Source organism: Hyaloscypha bicolor, assembly GCF_002865645.1.
Source record: "Hyaloscypha bicolor E unplaced genomic scaffold K444scaffold_118, whole genome shotgun sequence".
Taxonomy (NCBI): Eukaryota; Fungi; Ascomycota; class Leotiomycetes; order Helotiales; family Hyaloscyphaceae; genus Hyaloscypha; species Hyaloscypha bicolor.
This window is the reverse complement of record NW_020194620.1, coordinates 1,337,798-1,356,615: the sequence shown is the minus strand read 5'-3', so window position 1 is coordinate 1,356,615 and position 18,818 is coordinate 1,337,798. Positions and strand designations below refer to the sequence as shown.

The following is an 18,818-nucleotide window of genomic DNA, read 5'->3' as shown; positions in this document are numbered from 1 at the left end:
GGTTTACTAAGATTAAAAACTCCGTCTAATAAACCTGGCCAAAGCTAACAGATTAGAGCTATATTAGCTACTAAGGCCCTTAAAGCTAAAGGAGCTAATATAGAACTAATCTGGGTTCCAGGGTATACAGATATAATAGGGAACGAAGAAGCAGACGAACTAGCTAAGCTAGACACCACTTCTCCTATATTAGAACCTGAATCAGTGAAAACCTCCTTTGCTTTCCTAGGGGTTGAAATCAATAAAGTTAAGAAACTAGAGTATAGACTACTTTTAGAATCTTATACTAAACCAAAAACCCAGCTAGAAGCATATAACAATATATATCCGTAGAAAGTATCCAGAAAGATAAACCTACCTTCTGGAATATTTAGGCCCCTAGCTAGTACCTTCTTCTAGCTAAAGCTAGGCCACGGATATTTAAAGTCCTATTTATACAGGCTAAATATAATATCTAATAACAAATACAAATACGGAAAGACTGAGAATGCAAAGCACCTCCTTTTATACTATACGCTATATAGGGAGGAACGACTCAGACTGTTTAGTCTATTCAAAGGGAGCTTAGAAGCTAGTACTTTTAACCTATGACTACTATTACATACGGAAATTGGGATATCAAATATACTAGTATTCTTAAAAGAAACTAGTATATGTATAAGAAAATGGTATATTGAGCGAAGCGTGGAAGTGGAAGAAGTAGAAGAAGTAGAAGAAGTGGAAGAAGTGGAAATAAGGGAGGAAATTGGGGAGGAAATAGGGGAGGAAATAGGAGAAGGGGAATAGGGAAAAAGGGAAAAGGGAAATAGGGAGTAGGGGAGGAATTGCGATTTATATTCATTTTTTCTTTATTTCCTTAAGTTTTTATTTCAGGGGTATATCCCCAACTATTTACTACCTATATTAGAATTTGGGCCTGCATATAAACTACTGAGACTCACGCTAGCTTAGCTAGCCGTACTATATAGTTCTAAACTAATAAAGTATATTAAAAGGAAAAAAAAAAAAGGAAAAAAAAAAAAAAAAAAAAAGCAAGCATTCCTTAAGTACTAGCGAAATAGATGCACTAGTATCGGGGAGCTGAATAATACCCCTATCCCTAATACTAATATTCCTCAAGTACTAGTGAAACGGATGCACTAGTATCGGGAAGCCGATTTTTGCTCTCTTTTTAATACTGGCGTTCCTTAGTATTAGTATAATAGGTGCGCTAGTATTAGGGAGCCAATTTCTGCTCCCCTTTTAAATATAGTACTAGTATAATAAATAACGTTAGGGAGGCCGAATTGCCCTATTATACTAGTGCCTTGGGGCCAAATTCCTACTATTTCCCGTAATTCTTACTAGTATATCTTTTATAAAGGGTATTGGAACCGGTTCTTATAACGGTACTGGGTATAGCTACTATATTAAAGCCTAAATTAGCTCTGGCCTATTAGGTAAAGAAGGAGCCGAAATAGGCATAATACTAACTAGTATAGGGATCCTGTTTTGGCTTCCTTAAGTCCTTAATTAGCTCTTGCAGAGAACCTTAGGAATGTTCTCCAGGAACTAATAATAGTTTAAGGATAGTATAATATCTAGTTATTATATAATAACTTATTATATAACTACTTATTATATAATAGCCCGTTATATAACTATTTATTATATAATAACCCGTTATATAATGCCTTATTATATAACTACTTATTATATAATAACTCGTTATATAACTAATTATTATATAATAACCCGTTATATAATTATTTGTTATATAATAGCCCGTTATATAATAATCCGTTATATAATTACTTATTATATAAAAATTTGTTATATAATACCCTATTCTATAACTAATTATTATATAGTAACCCGTTATATAACTACTTATTATATAATAACTTGTTCCGGGACTAATTTATATCCGGGGTTCCAGAATTTTAAGTCGGAGTTATGGGAAGATTAGGATAGTATCTAAGGTCTATTTTTATTACCTATATAACTAAAAAAGAAAGATTTATATAGAAAACCGGAAATTCGTATTTATATTTTAGGCCTGAGTACTCTTAGCTATAGTACTATAACTAAGAATACGTTAGCTTATATAACTATACCTTAGAATACTATAGGATAATATAATATTCCTCTTTATATACCGAAAAACCTATTATACCAAAAAAAATAGTAGGTACTTTAGATTTAAAGATCTCTAAATCTCTATATAAGGTAATATATTCTATATATTTATAAAAATTATAGTTTATAGTAATAACTAAATACTTTAAACTATTTTGAGATGAATTTTGGATTTATGTTATTAACTTGAAGTTTTATTTATAGATAACTTCTTTTTATAGTATTATAAAGTTTTTCTATTATAATTTTACTCTAAAGTCCTAATTATTTTTAATATTTATTAATGTATTTTCTTGAATTTTTCGAATATTCTTAGCTATATTAGAACTTACTATATATCTTAGGGCTACTATAGTATATAGATTTATATAGAATTGCCATATGAATTAGTATATCGGATTATATTATTTCTAATTTCGCTTAGTAAAAAATAGTAATATACGCTTTTATAATATATAGACTCTTTATATAATTATATAATTACATAATTACTGACTAATTATATAGCTATCCTAATACTATAGCTAATGCCAGCCGAGTATTTAATTAGTAATTTTTGTTCTATATTAGCCAAGCTAATAAGGAAGATAATAAAGAAGATAATATAAAAGAAAGTTCATCTCTACTTATTGCCTACTTATATAGATTAGAAGGATTAACGGCTTCACTATTATCCCGTTTCTGTATAAGTATATCTGGATAACTTTAAACTTTAGACTGCGCTATCTCAAACTTTACTAAGTACCTAGCTCGAGCCCAAGTAATTACTCTTTATTACTATTATAACTATTATAAGGGAAGATATAGGAGCCTGCTATATAATGGCTATTGGGACTAGAAAGTAAAGAAGTAGCTAGTATAGGTATAACGAAGATTATTATATGCCTTAGTACAGTTATTAAGTTCGGTGGGCCTGCGGAATTATAGGTCTTTAAACGAATAATACTCGTCCATTAATATCTTAATTGGAAAACGCTATGGTCTTACTATATTTACTTATTTAAATAAGTAATACCTATTCGAGAGGCGAGGATAAAACAGGTTTACTAAATTACTACCCTAGATTTGAATGAAATGCGTATAATTACGCAAGATAGAAAAGGCCGTCTATATGTCTGATCCCTGAAACCCAAATCCACTACTAGAAGTCCATGGCTCCTGTCTTAACTTCAATGCTATTAAGCCTTGGGAGTCGGGGGAAGTAGAACCAGGGGGGTTTTAGCGATTACTATATTATATAGCTTAGATGCCTCCTGGATACTAATGAAAAAATCCTTATAGCTTTATTTAATGGGCCCGCTGAGCTTATCGTATATGGTCTTGCTCTGATCTATCACGTTAATAATATTGTAAATATTTAGGAAAATGTTAATAACCGAAACGACTATAATAATACTAGTAGCGAATTTTCCCCAGGTGTCTATTATCTTAAAAGCGCTCGGCTCCGTCTCCTTAATCTCCCAGGTATTGCGGGTCGAGTCGGGGTCGAGGTTCTCGGCGGCCTTTCTGACCTGTGTCCTGGCAATATTTAACTTCTTGACCATAATAATAACCGTAATGACTTGGGCGAACTTTAATAAACTACCCGGTAAACCCAGGTTCTTGATGACCCACATGTACTTCTGGGTATCGGCAGTTGTCTTTGCACTGAGATTTAGTTTATCTAAGGCGTTGTAAATCTTTTGGATCTCAGGGGCGTTATAAAACTTTCTAGCTAACTCGGTCCATGTCCTGAATCCAGTAATATTAAGTATCTTCTTGTCCGGGCTATAACATTGCACTTGAGCCATGAACTGTATAAGGTAGCTGCGGCATTATTTATTATTGAGGCCATTTGGTGATTTCGATGTAATTAAGTTATTATTCGCCTTATATTAGGCGATATAGCTCTTGACCTGAGGGCTGATCTTGGCTGCGATATCGTTATTAATAGTTCCTAATTTCTTATTCAAGTCGGCTGATTTGGAGGAGATCACTTTTCCGTTGGCCCACGCGGCAGCCTCTAATGTGAAGAACGCGGCCATACCGAAGCCGAAGGTCTAGATGGAAGCTATTGCGGCGGCATCCGCGGCTATCTGGAGTACGTCCTGGGTAATAGTAAGATCTCGAATGGTGGTTGCTTTGCTAATGAGGTCGTCAAATTCGGAGTTGACTGCGGCTTCCGCATTAAAGGTACCAAGGCTTATAAACGCCTTCTGCTCGGTAATTAACGAGGTAATGTTATTATTAGACTCCCTATCCTAAGTAATAATATAATTGAGGTAGGTCATTAATGCGGTACTTATTTTAGTGGCTGTTTATTGAGTTTAATTAACGGGAAAAAGCAAATGAAATGGATACGGAGTATTAGTTAGTAGGTCTTAGCTAATGAAAACGAAAATGGATAAGGAAGTTAAAGAGAGTAGGAGCTTTGCCCATGTTTTATAGATAATATCTGAGTACTTGGTAAAGTCTATACTTGTCGTTTTGACGTAGAATCTCACACTGGCTTCGTAAGGCCATAGCCTGCTGCCGTATCCGCTATGGTCTAGAACGTGCGGGCGCTATTTGTGGGTAGTGCAAGTTCCGGTAATCTATTGACTTCTATACTGTTTCCGGCTATCTCGCTAGGTCTTAGCCAGCTATATTTAATATTGGCCGTAATGGGAGGTAGTATATATCTATGGGGTACTAGCTTTGGCTCGGTTAGCCTGCGGTTATCCCAAAATTACCTAGGTAGTAATTTCCTGTATCTGCCTGATTTTCCCTAAATTATAGTTTAGAAATAAAAATATATTATGATTAATAATTATGAGTAGTATATTGTAAAGTATGAAGTCTAGGTAATTAGCTTATGGGATTTGATATATGCTATATTGGATTGGAATTTCGGGTCTACTCGTTAGAAAGACTCGAAGTCATACTATTATTAGTAAACGAGCCTTAGCTAAGAGCTATAGAATAATCCGGACATTGTTATTATTTTCATACTTATTAAGTGTATTAATAATAAGAACGTAATATTAGTGAGACTTCTCTAGCCTTAATAAAGGGCCGAGAATAAGCTAATACTACTGGTCTAAGAGAGACAGATTCGCAATATTATACTGCTTTATAATAGCGTTATAGATCTGTTTCTAAAGAGTTAGTACGGCTTTTGCAAGCTATACGGTAATACTTATAAAGAACATACTAGTATGGCTCATATTAATCCAACTTTTTTCCGGTTTTTTTTTACTCCCCTTACTTTCACACCCACACTTCACCCACCTTCAGAACTCACTCAATATATCTTAGCCCTTTGGCCCCAGGCTCTAGAACCTATTATAAGTAGAGCTAGAACAGGCTAAATGGCCCCCCCTGACCCCCCGGGCTCCAGCCCCCCTCCTATTAACTTTCAAGAGCTCGGAGAGCTTCTAGAGGGCCCTAGCAAGGAACTAGAGCTACCTACTAGCTCCCTACTAGCCCGGTTTAGCCAGGGAGCTTAATTCGCATTCGATTTAGCTATAAATCCCATCTCTTTAGACGAACTCGTAGCCCCTTTTCCTTAGCCTAATTCAGCTAGTATGGCTCGACTAAGCCGCCTCCAGAACGGGCTAAAGCGTGGCCCTAGTATAAGCAATATTAATAGCAATATTAATAAGGAATACCAAAACTACGGAAACTACTACTAATACCAAAATCAAGCTTTAAATAAAGCTAAATTACTAATTCGTTAAGCCCGGGACTTAATAGTCAAAGCCATTACTATTATCCCGTTATATAACTAGTAATCTCGACTACTAGATTTAGTAGAAATCTTTAGGGAATATACAGAATTTGGCTATATCCGCTATACTAGTACTTTACTAGCTTTATAGATAGCGAATCTCGAAAATGTTACTAAATGGATCGAAATTCAGTCAAGAACTCAAGCCAAGCTAGCTACTCAAGCTAAAACTACCTCCGAAAAGCCTACTTGGGCTAAAATCGCTACTTAAGAACTATAAATATACTCGGAATTATACTCGGAAAAGAACTAGACTTTAGTATTATATACTAAGTCTAAAAATCAGGGAGGAAAAGGCCCTAGTATACTTACTAGTAGTAGTAGTACTCGTGGTACTAATAAACCACCCAGTATACGTAATACTAGTGGTTCTGGTACTTGTAATACCAGATCTATAGCCCTCTCTAGGAAATATACCTTCTTACTAGCTTATATAGAGCAGGCTAGCTCGTTCTCTGCTATTTTAACTCGTAATTCGCTTAATACTACTTTCTATTCTAAGGGAATCAAGGAACTAGTAATCTCTATGGTTTCTCTTTCCTTAAAAAGTAATATTATAGTTAATACTACTCCCGAATTTAACTCTGACTTTCTGGTTCAAAATCAAGCTATTATAAAGGAAGTACTTCCCTTAGTTATAAGTATATAAAAAGAAAAACCTTAATATAAAGTTATTATCTATAGTCTACCTATTCGTAAGTTTAATATATCCAAAGGAATAGACTTAGTCCTAGAAGAAATTAAGACCTTTAATAAGGGACTAGAGCCTATTAGCTAGCCCTATTAGGCTACTTCTAAGGAGAAAAGAGACTCAGGCCTCTAGTAAGCCGGTTTAGTAATAGTGGTATTTTCTACCGAGATTCAAGCTAATAGAGCTATTAAAAATAGACTCCTTATAGCCGGGATCTCTACTAAAGTAGTAAAATACCATACTATTTCTAGTACTATATAGTATACTAGATATATAGGATACAGGCACTTAGATTCTATTTATAAAAAGGAACCTAAGTACTTACTATATAGTAAGAATTATATAACTGAGAACCATTTTTGCTTTATCTATAAGAAAAAGAATAAAAAATACTCCTATATAATTACTAAATATTCTAATTACTTAAATACTACTCATTTAGCTAGTTCTAAGCTATATAAGATTTACTTAGTAATTAAAAAAGCTACTATTACTATAATTCCTACTATTACTATTAATAAGTAGCTATATTAAAGTACTATAAGTTAATATGAATTATAATAGCTCTACTACTAAAAACGTCTTATAAATAGCTATAGAACTAGATATTAAAGTCCTAGTAATCCAGGAGCCTTAGGTAATAGCAGGGAATAATAATCGGGAATATTATTCTATTATATACTCTAGCTATTTCCAAATTTCCGAATTATAATACCCTGAGGCCTAGAACCCTATTTTATATAGCTTGCGAACTATAAGCTAGTCTAGTCTCAAACTTACTAAGTAATCCTAATTACTTAATTATAGACTTAAGTCTAGGTATACTAAAAATGCAGCTAATTAATTTCTATAATATAATTTACCCAGAAGATCCTAATAGTATATTAACTATATTAAGAGAGAATATCTTACCTACTACTCTCTATAATAGCTCTCTATTACTAGGTAATTTTAATATATATTATCCTTAGTGGGATCCCCTTAAACCTCAAAGCAGTTATATAGTTTATTTAATTAGCTATATAGAAAACCATTCTCTAAGGCTATTAAATAAATCAGGGAAAGATATCTTCTATAAACCTAATATATCTATTTCTTCCGTATTAGACTTAAGTTTTACTACTAGTGAAATAGTAACTAAGATTAAAGACTAGCAAGTACTATTAGACTTAGGTTCTAATTACTTCGGGATTCTATTTACTATTAGTAAGTCGACTTATAGCTCTAGTTCTAATCTAGTCAGATTTAATACTAAGAAAGCGGACTGGGCTAAATTTATAAGCTACCTTATTAATAGCCTTGAGAATATGCCCTTTTCATTTACTAGTATACCTAGAAACTATAAACTAGATCTATTAGTAGAAGACTTTACTAATAGAATAATAGAAGCAGCTAGTAATAGTATTTCAAAATCTATTACTAGTCCGTATTCTAAATCCTGGTGAAATAAGAACTTAAAAACCTTATATAAATTAATACTATACTATAGCCATAAGTCTAAAGCTTCAGAATATACTCTCTATAAATAAGAACTCCAAAATACAAAAAACACCTATTTTAATACTATTAAGAATACTAAGCTAGTATACTGGAATAAGTTCTTAGAAAATAAAGACCCCTAATTAATTTTTAAAACTATAAAATATACTAAAGATATTATATATTAACCTATTCCTAGTATCTTAGATAATAGTTCAAATAAGCTAAAATTGGCTTTCTAAGAGAAGTATAATATCTTTAGAACTATACTTTTCCTATTACTCCCTATTACTAAGCCTACTAGTTTAATAAACTATAGGTCTAGCTCAAAATAGAACTAGCCTATTTTATCTAAAATAGAGCTAGAATAAGCCTGTACTTCTAAGATAAAGGGGAAAACCCCTAAACTAGACTTAGTTATTTAAGAGATTATAGTCTATATTTATAGAGCTTCTTCAGATATCTTTTATAGGCTATACTCCTTATTTATTAATAAGGAATATTACCCTAAAGTCTAGAAATAAGCTACTAGCTTTATTCTAAAGAAATTAGAGAAACTAAACTATTTCTTACCCAAAGCATATCGAGTTATTTCCTTACTTAATTACTTAGGAAAGATTTCTGAGAGAATACTAGCTAGGCAACTTAGCTATTTAGCCGAGACTAGTAACCTACTATACTATTCCCAAATAGGAAATAGGCTCTATAAGTCAGCTATTAATACTACTTTACTATTATAAAATAAAGTAGAATTAAATAAGTCCTATAAGCTAAAAACTAGTACTTTCTTCCTAGATATTAAAGGCGCCTTCGATTATATATTTAAGAATAGGCTATTATAGATTATAATTAGTTTATTACTATTTACTAGCCTTATTCTATAGGTATTATTATTCCTAGATAACTGAGTATTATAACTAGCTTTTAATAATAGTATTAAAGTATTTAGGTCTATACTTACTAGTATTCTATAAGGTAGCCCTATATCTCCTATATTATTTCTTATCTATATCCGAGACTTATTTAAGTTAGTAAATATTAAATTCAGATCCTATTTAGATAATATATCCCTTATTACTATTTCTAAAAGTCTAAAGAAAAATATTAAGACTCTAGAAAGAGAAGTAAAGGATATAGTTAATTTAGGGAAAAAGAATACTATTAGCTTTAATATAAATAAAATAGAGCTTATTCATTTTAATAATTCCAAAAATAAGCCTAGTCTAAAACTACCTAATAGGGAACTAGTTTCCCCTACTAAAGTAGTCAAATAACTAGGGATCTATTTTAATGAAAATCTCAGATTTAAGGAATATATAGCCTATAGGGCTTCCAAAGCAAAACAAGCCTTTTATAGGGTATAGAGACTTATAAATATATTATATAGCTTATTTCCTTTTATAATTAGACAGCTATATTTAGCCTATATTACTAGTATAATAGACTATGGTTCTATACTATAGTAGAAAACTGAAAGCAAAGCTCAAATTCGGCCTTTATAGGTGATTCAAAACCTAGCTCTAAGGAAAACCCTAGGAGTATTCAAAACTGCTTCTATTATTCCTATAGAGGTCAAATTAGCTTTAGTTCTACCTATTATAAGACTAAACCATAGTCGATATTAATATGCCTTCCGTATCCTTAAACTAAGTCTAAAATACCCTATTAGACTAGAGTTCAAGAAGTTCTTCTAAAGATCTCGTAATTTAGAACTAGTAGAATTTAATATAGACTCTATTTATAGTCTAAATACCGATCTAAAGCGAAATTGCATGGCCAAAAAATCTCAAGTAGAAACTATAATAGACTTTATTAGTAATCTAATAGACCCTAAAGACCTAGAGACTATAAGACACTTTTATTTTATTCCTTGGGACAGAGAAGTGCCTTATAAAATTACTATATTAAAAGAGCTAAAGGAAGAGACTATTATATTATATAACTTCTATCTAAAGACTTTATATAATAATAGCTCTATATTATCTATATATATAGATGGATCTCAAACTAAAAAAGGACTTGGAGTAGGCCTAGGGCTCGTAGTTTATAGTTATAAAACTTCTTATATTCCGGTTATAGCTAAATATAGAGAAAGCCAGAATATAGGAGCTAGTACTATAGTCTATAATAGAGAACTAGAAGGTATTACTAGGGCTATTAAGTATACTAGTAGTAAAGTAAAGAGAGGGAAGCTTTTTAATATCTTTATAGATAACTAAGCTAGTTTACTAAGATTAAAAACTCCTTCTAATAAGCCAGGACAAAGTTAATAGATTAGAGCTATACTAGCTACTAAGGCCCTTAAAGCTAAAAAAGCTAATATAGAACTAATCTGGGTTCCAGGATATATAGATATAATAGGGAACGAAGAAGTAGACGAACTAGCTAAGCTAGGTACTACTTCTCCTATATTAGAACCTGAATTAGTAAAAACCTCCTTTGCTTTCCTAGGGATTGAAATTAATAAAGTTAAGAAACTAGAGTATAGACTACTTTTAGAATCTTATACTAAACCAAAAACCTAGCTAGAATCATATAGTAATATATATCCGTAAAAAGTATCCAGAAAGATAAACCTACCTTTAGGAACTTTTAGGCCCCTAGCTAGTGCCTTCTTCTAGCTAAAGCTAGGCCACGGATATTTAAAGTCCTATTTATACAGGCTAAATATAATATCTAATAATAAATGCAAATACGGAAAGACTAAGAATACAAAACACCTTCTTTTATACTATATACTATATAGGGAGGAACGACTTAGACTATTTAGTCTATTTAAAGGGAGCCTGGAAGCTAGTGCTTTTAACCTACGGTTACTATTATATACAGAAATTGGGATATTAAATATACTAGTATTCTTAAAAGAAACTAATATATATACAAGAAAATGGCATATTGAGCGAAGCGTGGAAGTAGAGGAAGTGGAAATAGGGGAGGAAATAGGGGAGGAAATAGGGGAGGAAATAGGGGAGGAAATAGGAGAGGAAATAGGGGAGGAAATAGGGGAGGAAATAGGAGAGGAAATAGGAGAAGGGGAATAGGGGAAAAGGGGAATAGGGAATAGGAAAGGATTTGCGATTTATACTTATTTTCTTTATTTCCTTAAGTTTTTATTCTAGGGGTACGTCCCCAACTATTTATTACACCTATATTAGATTTTGGGCCTGTATATTAGCTACTGAGACACACGCTAGCTAGCTAGCCATACTATATAGTTCTAAACTAATAAAGTATATTAAAAGGAAAAAAAAAAAAAAGGAAAAAAAAGTAAGAAATATATTATTTAAATAGAATCTGAATTTAATATTTACTAATTTAAATAAATCTCGAATATAGATTAGAAATAGTATAGGAGATATAGGGCTCTCTTATAAGATACTAGTAAGTATAGACTTAAATACTTTAATACTATTATTAAAAGCTAGTTATAATACCTGGTTATCTAGAAATAATAATACCTATAAAATAAGGCTAGTAAGTAGTAATAAACTAATTATAATCTATAATAGCCTATTCTTAGATATATAATTAAAGGCGCCTTTAATATCTAGGAAGAAAGTACTAGTTTTTAGCTTATAGAACTTATTAGCTTCTATTTTATTTTATAATAGTAAAGTAGTATTAATAGCTAACTTATAGAGCCTATCTCCTATTTGGGAGCAGTATAGTAAGTTATTAGTCTCGGCTAAATAACTAAGTTACCTAGCTAGTATTTTTTTAGAAACCTTCCCTAAGTAATTAAGTAGGGAAATAACTTAATATACTTTAGGTAAGAAATAGTTTGGTTTCCCTAATTTCTTTAGAATAAAGCTAATAGCTTATTTCCAGACTTTAGAATAATATCCTTTATTAATAAATAAGAAATATAGCCTATAAAAAATATCTAGAGAAGCTTTATAAATATAAACTATAATCTCTTAAATAACTAAGTCTAGTTCTAGAGTTTTCTCCTTTATCTTAGAAATATATACTTACTCTAGCTCTATTTTAGATAAAATAGGCCAGTTCTACTTTAAACTAGGCCTATAGTTTATTAAGCTAATAGGCTTAGTATTAGGGAATAATAGAAAAAGTATAATTCTAAAGATATTATTATTTTTTTTTTCTTCTTTTAACGTGCTTTATTAGTTTAGAACTATGTAGCACGGCCAGCTAAGCTAGCGTGTGTTTCAGTAGCTAATATACAGGCCCAAATTCCAATATAGGTGTAATAAATGGTTGGGGACGTACCCCTGAAATAAAAACTTAAGGAAATAAAGAAAATGAGTATAAATCGCAATTCCTCTCCTATTCCCTATTTCCCTTTTCCTTTTTCCCTATTCCCCTTCTCCTATTTCCTCCCCTATTTCCTCCCCTATTTCCTCCCCTATTTCCTCCCCTATTTCCTCCCCTATTTCCTCCCCTATTTCCTCTCCTATTTCCACTTCTTCTACTTCCACGCTTCGCTCAATATGCCATTTTCTTATATATATACTAGTTTCTTTTAAGAATACTAGTATATTTGATATCCCAATTTCCGTATGTAATAGCAACCGTAGGTTAAAAGCACTAGCTTCCAAGCTCCCTTTAAATAGACTAAATAGTCTAAAACGTTCCTCTCTATATAGCATATAATATAGAAGGAGGTGCTTTGTATTCTCAGTTTTGCCACATTTGCATTTGTTATTAGACGCTATTTTTAGCCTATATAAATAGGACTTTAAATATCCGTGGCCTAGCTTTAGCTAGAAGAAGGCACTAGCTATAGGCCTAAGTATTCCCATAGGTAGGTTTATTTTTCTGGTTACTTTCCACGGATATATATTACTATATGATTCTAGCTAGGTTTTCGGTTTAGTATAAGATTCTAAAAGTAGTCTATACTCTAGTTTCTTAACTTTATTAATTTCGACCCCTAGGAAAGCAAAGGAGGTTTTTACTAATTCAGGTTCTAATATAGGAGAAGTAGTGCCTAGCTTAGCTAGTTCGTCTGCTTCTTTGTTCCCTATTATATCTGTATGCCCTGGAACCCAGATTAGTTCTATATTAGCTCCTTTAGCTTTAAGGGCCTTAGTAGCTAGTATAGCTCTAATCTATTAACTTTGTCCTGGCTTATTAGAAGGAGTTTTTAATCTTAGTAAACTAGCTTGGTTATCTATATAGATATTATAAAGCTCCCCTCTCTTTGCTTTACTACTAGCATATTTAATAGCCCTAGTAACGCCTTCTAGTTCTCTATTATAGACTATAGTACTAGCTCCTATATTCTGGCTTTCTCTATATTTAGCTACGACCGGAATATAAGGAGTTTCGTGACTATAAACTGCGAGCCCTAGGCCTACTCCGATTCCTTTTTCAGTCTGAGATCCGTCTGTATATATAGATAGTACGGAGCTATTATTATATAAAGTCTTCAGATAGAGATTATGTAATATAGCAGTCTCTTCCTTTGGCTGTTTTGATATAGTGATTTTATAAGGTACTTCTCTGTTCCAGGGAGCAAAGTAAAAGTGTCTTATAGTCTCTAGATCTCTAGGGTCTACTAGATTACTAATAGAATCCACTATAGTTTCTATTTGAGACTTTTTAGCCAAGCAATCTCGCTTTAGATCAGTATTTAGACTATAAATAGAGTCTATATCAGATTCTATTACTTCTAAATCCCTAGATCTTTGGAAGGACTTCTCGAACTCTAGTCTAATAGGGTGTTTTAGACTTAGTTTAAGGATTCGGAAGGCATATCGACGTCGACTATGGTTTAGCCTTATAATAGGTGGAGCTAAAGCTAATTCGACCTCCATAGGAATAATAGGGGCAGTTTTAAATACTCCTAAAGTCTTCCTTAGGGCTAGGTTTTGAATAGCCTGTAAAGGCCGAATCTGAGCTTTATTTTCAGTCTTCCACTATAGTATAGAACCATAGTCCATTACACTAGTAATACAGGCTAAATATAGCTGTCTAATTGCAAAAGGGGATAAACCGCGTGATATATTTGTAAGTCTCTGTACCCTATAAAAGGCTTGTTTTGCTTTGGAAGCCCTATAGGCTATATGTTCCTTAAATCTGAGGTTTTCATTGAAATAGATCCCTAGCCATTTGACTACTTTGCTAGGGGAAACTAGTTCCCTATTAGGTAGTTTTAGACTAGGCTTATTTTTGGAATTATTAAAATGAATAAGCTCAGTTTTATCTATATTAAAGCTAATAGCATTCTTTTTCCCTAAATCGACTATATCCTTTACTTCCCGTTCTAGGGTCTTTATATTCTTTTTAAGACTTTTAGAAGCGGTAGTAAGGGATATATTATCTAAATAGGATCTGAATTTAATATTTGCAGATTTAAATAAGTCTCGGATATAGATAAGGAATAGTATAGGGGATATAGGGCTCCCTTGTGGAATGCTAGTAAGTATAGACCTAAATGCTTTAATATTATTATTAAAAGCTAGCCTTAATACCCGGTCGTCTAGGAATGACGATACCCATAGAATAAGGCTAGTAGGTAGTAGTAAACTAATCATAATCTGTAATAGCCTATTCTTGGACACGTGATCGAAGGCGCCTTTGATATCTAGGAAGAGAGTACTAGTTTTCAGCTTATAGGACTTATTTAATTCTACTTCATTTTGTAATAGTAGAGCAGTATTAATAGCTGACTTGTGGAGCCTACCTCCCATTTGAGTATGGTGCAGTAGGTTACTAGTCTCGGCTAAATAGCTAAGTCGCCTAGCTAGTATTCTCTCAGAAACCTTCCCTAAGCAATTAAGTAGGGAAATAACTCGATATGCTTTAGGTAGGGAATAGTTTGGTTTCCCTGATTTCTTTAGAATAAAGCCAGTAGCTTGTTTCCAGACTTTAGGGTAGTATTCCTTATTAATAAATAAGGAATATAGCCTATAAAAGATATCTGGAGAAGCTCTATAAGCGTGGACTATAATCTCTTGAGTAACTAAGTCTGGTCCAGGGGTTTTCCCTTTTATCTTAGAAGTACAGGCTTATTCTAGTTCTATTTTAGATAAAATAGGCCAGTCCCACTTTGAGCTAGGCCTATAGTCTATTAGACTAATAGGTGCTGCACTAGGAGGGGGTGGGAAAAGCACAGTTCTAAAGATATTACACTTCTCTTGGAAAGTCGATTTTAGCTCATTTGAGCTATTACTATTTAGGATACTAGGAATAGGTTGATATATAGTATCCTTAGTATATTTCATAGCTTTATAAATTGACTGGGAGTCTTTATTCTCTAAGAACTTATTCCAGTGTGCTAGTTTAGTGCTTTTAATAGCATTAAAATAGGTATTCTTTGCATTTTGGAGTTCTTGTTTATAGAGAGTATACCCTGAAGCTTTATACTTACGGCTATAGTATAGCATTGATTTACGTAAGGTTTTTAAGTCTTCATTCCACTAGGGTTTAGAATACGGACTAGTAGTAGATTTTGGAATACTATTACTAGCTGCTTCTACTATTCTATTAGTAAAGTCTTCTGCTAATAGGTCTAGTTCCTGGGTTCCAGGTATACTAGTAAGTGGAAAGGGCATATTCTCAAGGCTATTAGTGAGATAGCTTGTAAATTTAGCCCAGTCCGCTTTTTTAGTATTAAATCTGACTGGATTAGAACTAGGCCTATAAGTCGACTTACTAATAGTAAATAGCACCCCAAAGTGATCTGAACCTAAGTCTGGTAGCACTTGCCAGTCTTTGATCTTAGTTACTATTCCACTAGTAGCAAAACTTAAGTCTAATACGGAAGGAATGGACATATTAGGCCTATAGAAGGTACCTTCCCCTATTTTATTTAATAGCCTTAAAGAGTGGTTCTCTATATAGCTAATTAAATGGATTGCATGAGTGCTTTGAGGTTTAAGGGGATCCCACCAAGGATGATGCGTATTAAAATCGCCTAGTAATAGAGAGCTATCTAAGAGAGTAGTAGGTAAAATATCCTCTCTTAGTATAGTTAATATACTATTAGGGTCTTCTGGGTAAACTGTATTATAGAAATTAATTAGCTGCATTTTTAGTACACCTAGACTCAAGTCTATAATTAGGTAATCAGGATCACTTGGTGAGTTTTGAGCTAGACTAGCCTGTAGTTCGCGAGCTATGTAAACTAGAGTTCTAGGTCTCAAGGTACTGTAATTCGGGAGTATTTGGAAATAGCTAGGGTGTATAATGGAATGATATCCCCGATTAGTACTATCCCTTGCTATAATCCAGGGCTCTTGAATTACTAGGACTTTAATATCCAGTTCTATAGCCATTTGCAAGACGTTTTCAGTAGTAGGGCCACTACGATTTATATTAATTTGTAGTACTTTAATATAGCTACTCATTAATAGTAATAGTAGGAGTAGTAGCAGCTTGTTTGATTGCTAAGTAGACCTCACATAGCTTAGAACTAGCTAAGTGGGTAGTACTAGAGCAGTTGGCGCATTTAGTAGTCACGTGGGGGCATTTTTTACCCTTCTTTTTACAGATAGAGCAGAAATGATTCTCTGTCACGTGCTCCTCACTATATAGCAAATACTTAGGGTCTTTTTTGCAAATAGAGTCTAAGTGCCCGTACCCTGCACACTTAGTACACTGCGCAGTGCTAGAGATAGTATGGTATTTTACTACTTTAGCAGAGATTCCGGCTATAAGGAGTCTGTTTTTAATAGCTCTATTAGCTTGAATCTCGGTAGGGAATGCTACTACTACTGAACCGGCTCGCTGGAGGCCTGAGTCTCTCTTTTCCTTAGAAGTAGCCCAATAGGGCTGGCCAATAGGCTCTAGACCCTTATTAAAGGTCTTGATCTCTTCTAGGACTAAGTCCATTCCTTCGGGTATATCGAACTCACGAATAGGTAGACCGTGGATAATAACTTTATACCAGGGCTCTCCTTTTTATATGCTTTTTACTAAGGGAAGTACCCCCTTTATAGTAGCTTCGTTTTGAACCAAAAAGTCAGAGTTGAACTCAGGGGTAGTATTAACTATAATATTACCCTTTGAGGAAAGAGAGACTATAGAGATTACTAGTCCCTTGATTCCCTTAGCGCGGAAAGCATTATTAAGCAAATTGCGGACGGAAATAGCTGAAAACAAGCTAGCCTGCTCTATATGAGCTAGTAGGAAGGTGCTTTTCCTAGAGAGGGCTATAGATTTTGTACTAGTATTACGGGCACTAGAACCACTAGGTGGTTTCTTAGTGTCACGAGCACTACCGCCACTAGTAAGTGTACTAGGGCCTTTTCCTCCCTGATTTTTGGACTTAGTGTGTGATACTATAGTCCAGTCCTTTTCCGAGTGTGGTAGTTCTTGAGTAGCGATTTTAGCCCAAGTAGGCTTTCCGGAGGTAGTTTTAGCTTGAATAGCTTGAGTATCTGGTTTAGCTTGAGTTCTTGCTTGAATTTCGATCCGTTTAGTAGTATTTTCGAGGTTTGCTACTTGGGAGGCTAGTAAAGTACTAGTATGGCGGATGCGGCCGAATTCAGTGTATTCTCTGAAGATTTCTACTAGATCTAGTAGTCGAGATTGCTGGTCATGTGACGGAGTAATAGTAATAGCTTTGACTATTAAGTCCCGGGCTTGACGAATCAGTAATTTAGCTTCGTTTGAAGCTTGATTCTGGTACTGGTGGTGGTTTCCGTGGTTTTGGTGTTCCTTATCAATATTACTATTGATATCGCTCGAGCTAGGGCCCCGCTTTAGCCCGTTCTGGAGGCGGCTCAGTCGAGCCGCACTAGCCGAATTAGGCTGAGGAAAAGGGGCTGCGAGTTCGTCTAAAGAGATAGGATTTATAGCTAAATCAAATGCGAATTGAGCTCCCTGGCTAAACCGAGCTAGTAGGGAGCTAGTAAGTAGGTCTAGCTATTTGCTAGGGCCCTCTGGAAGGTCTCCGAGCTCTTAAAAGTCAATGGGAGGGGGGCTAGAGCCCGGAGAGTCAGGGGGGGCCATTTAGCCTATTCTAGCTCTACTTATAATAAGTTCTAGAGCCTGGGGCCAAAGGGCTAGAGTATATTAAGTGAGTTCTAAAGGTAGGTAAAGTATGGGTATAAAAGTAAGGGAAGTAAAAAAACCGGTAGATATCTCCTATTAAATAGCCTATTGAGTTCTAGCTATTATAAAAGTATAAAAGTAGTAAATCTTACAGATAGTATAGTTCTAAATAGAAATAGTATATCTAAGTACTTTTCTATTTATTATTTCTAAAGAAAGCTAGTATTTTAGTAGCGAAAATTAGTAATTAGTATTAAGCTTTAAAATAATATTACTTATTAATTCTGTATTTTCTTTCTGGCTTTATTAACTTTTCCTTATAAAATCCCGGATATAGCTATTATATATATAAATAAATACTTTATAATTCCCTTTCTTTTTTCATTCTTTACTAATCTCCTTTAACTAGTACTATAATATTTCCTTTTCTTTTCTAACTCCTGCTTTATTTAGCTTTCTTTCTTATAATAATTTCCTATAAAATACTTTCTTTTTTCAGAAAACCGAACTCTCTTTTATATATATTAGATAATAGATATAAAACTATAGTATTTATAAAATTATTAACTTTTTTCAAATAAAAAGTATTTTACTATTTTTTTTCTAATATTCTATACTTCTTTTCTAATATTTTAAAAATAAGCTACTAAGTATTATTTCCTTATTTCCTAGTTCTTTATATATTTCTAATTCTTCTTTTCTTTTTTCTTAAAGAATTACCTATTCTTTTTATAATAAATTAAGAAAATATATTTCCTGCTTTTCTCTTTTATCTAATATTTATCTAATATTCTCTTTTATTTCTTTCTAGAATAATCC

General features: G+C 33.2%; 2 protein-coding genes across 2 annotated transcripts; both read right to left on the bottom strand.

The window, feature by feature from the left end:
- Positions 1-3,401: 3,401 nt before the first annotated feature.
- K444DRAFT_632836 (uncharacterized protein) lies at positions 3,402-4,142 on the bottom strand (the record flags this gene model as incomplete). Its single annotated transcript, XM_024883525.1, has 2 exons — positions 3,402-3,911; positions 4,014-4,142. The coding sequence occupies 2 exons, from the start codon at positions 4,140-4,142 to the stop codon at positions 3,402-3,404; spliced, it is 639 nt and encodes a 212-aa protein (XP_024733333.1).
- Positions 4,143-16,409: 12,267 nt separating this feature from the next.
- K444DRAFT_693855 (uncharacterized protein) lies at positions 16,410-17,784 on the bottom strand (the record flags this gene model as incomplete). Its single annotated transcript, XM_024887848.1, has 3 exons — positions 16,410-16,746; positions 16,855-17,193; positions 17,272-17,784. Coding segments are annotated over 2 exons (802 nt in total), but the record flags the coding sequence as incomplete, so codon positions are not given.
- Between the last annotated feature and the right edge of the window lie 1,034 nt (positions 17,785-18,818).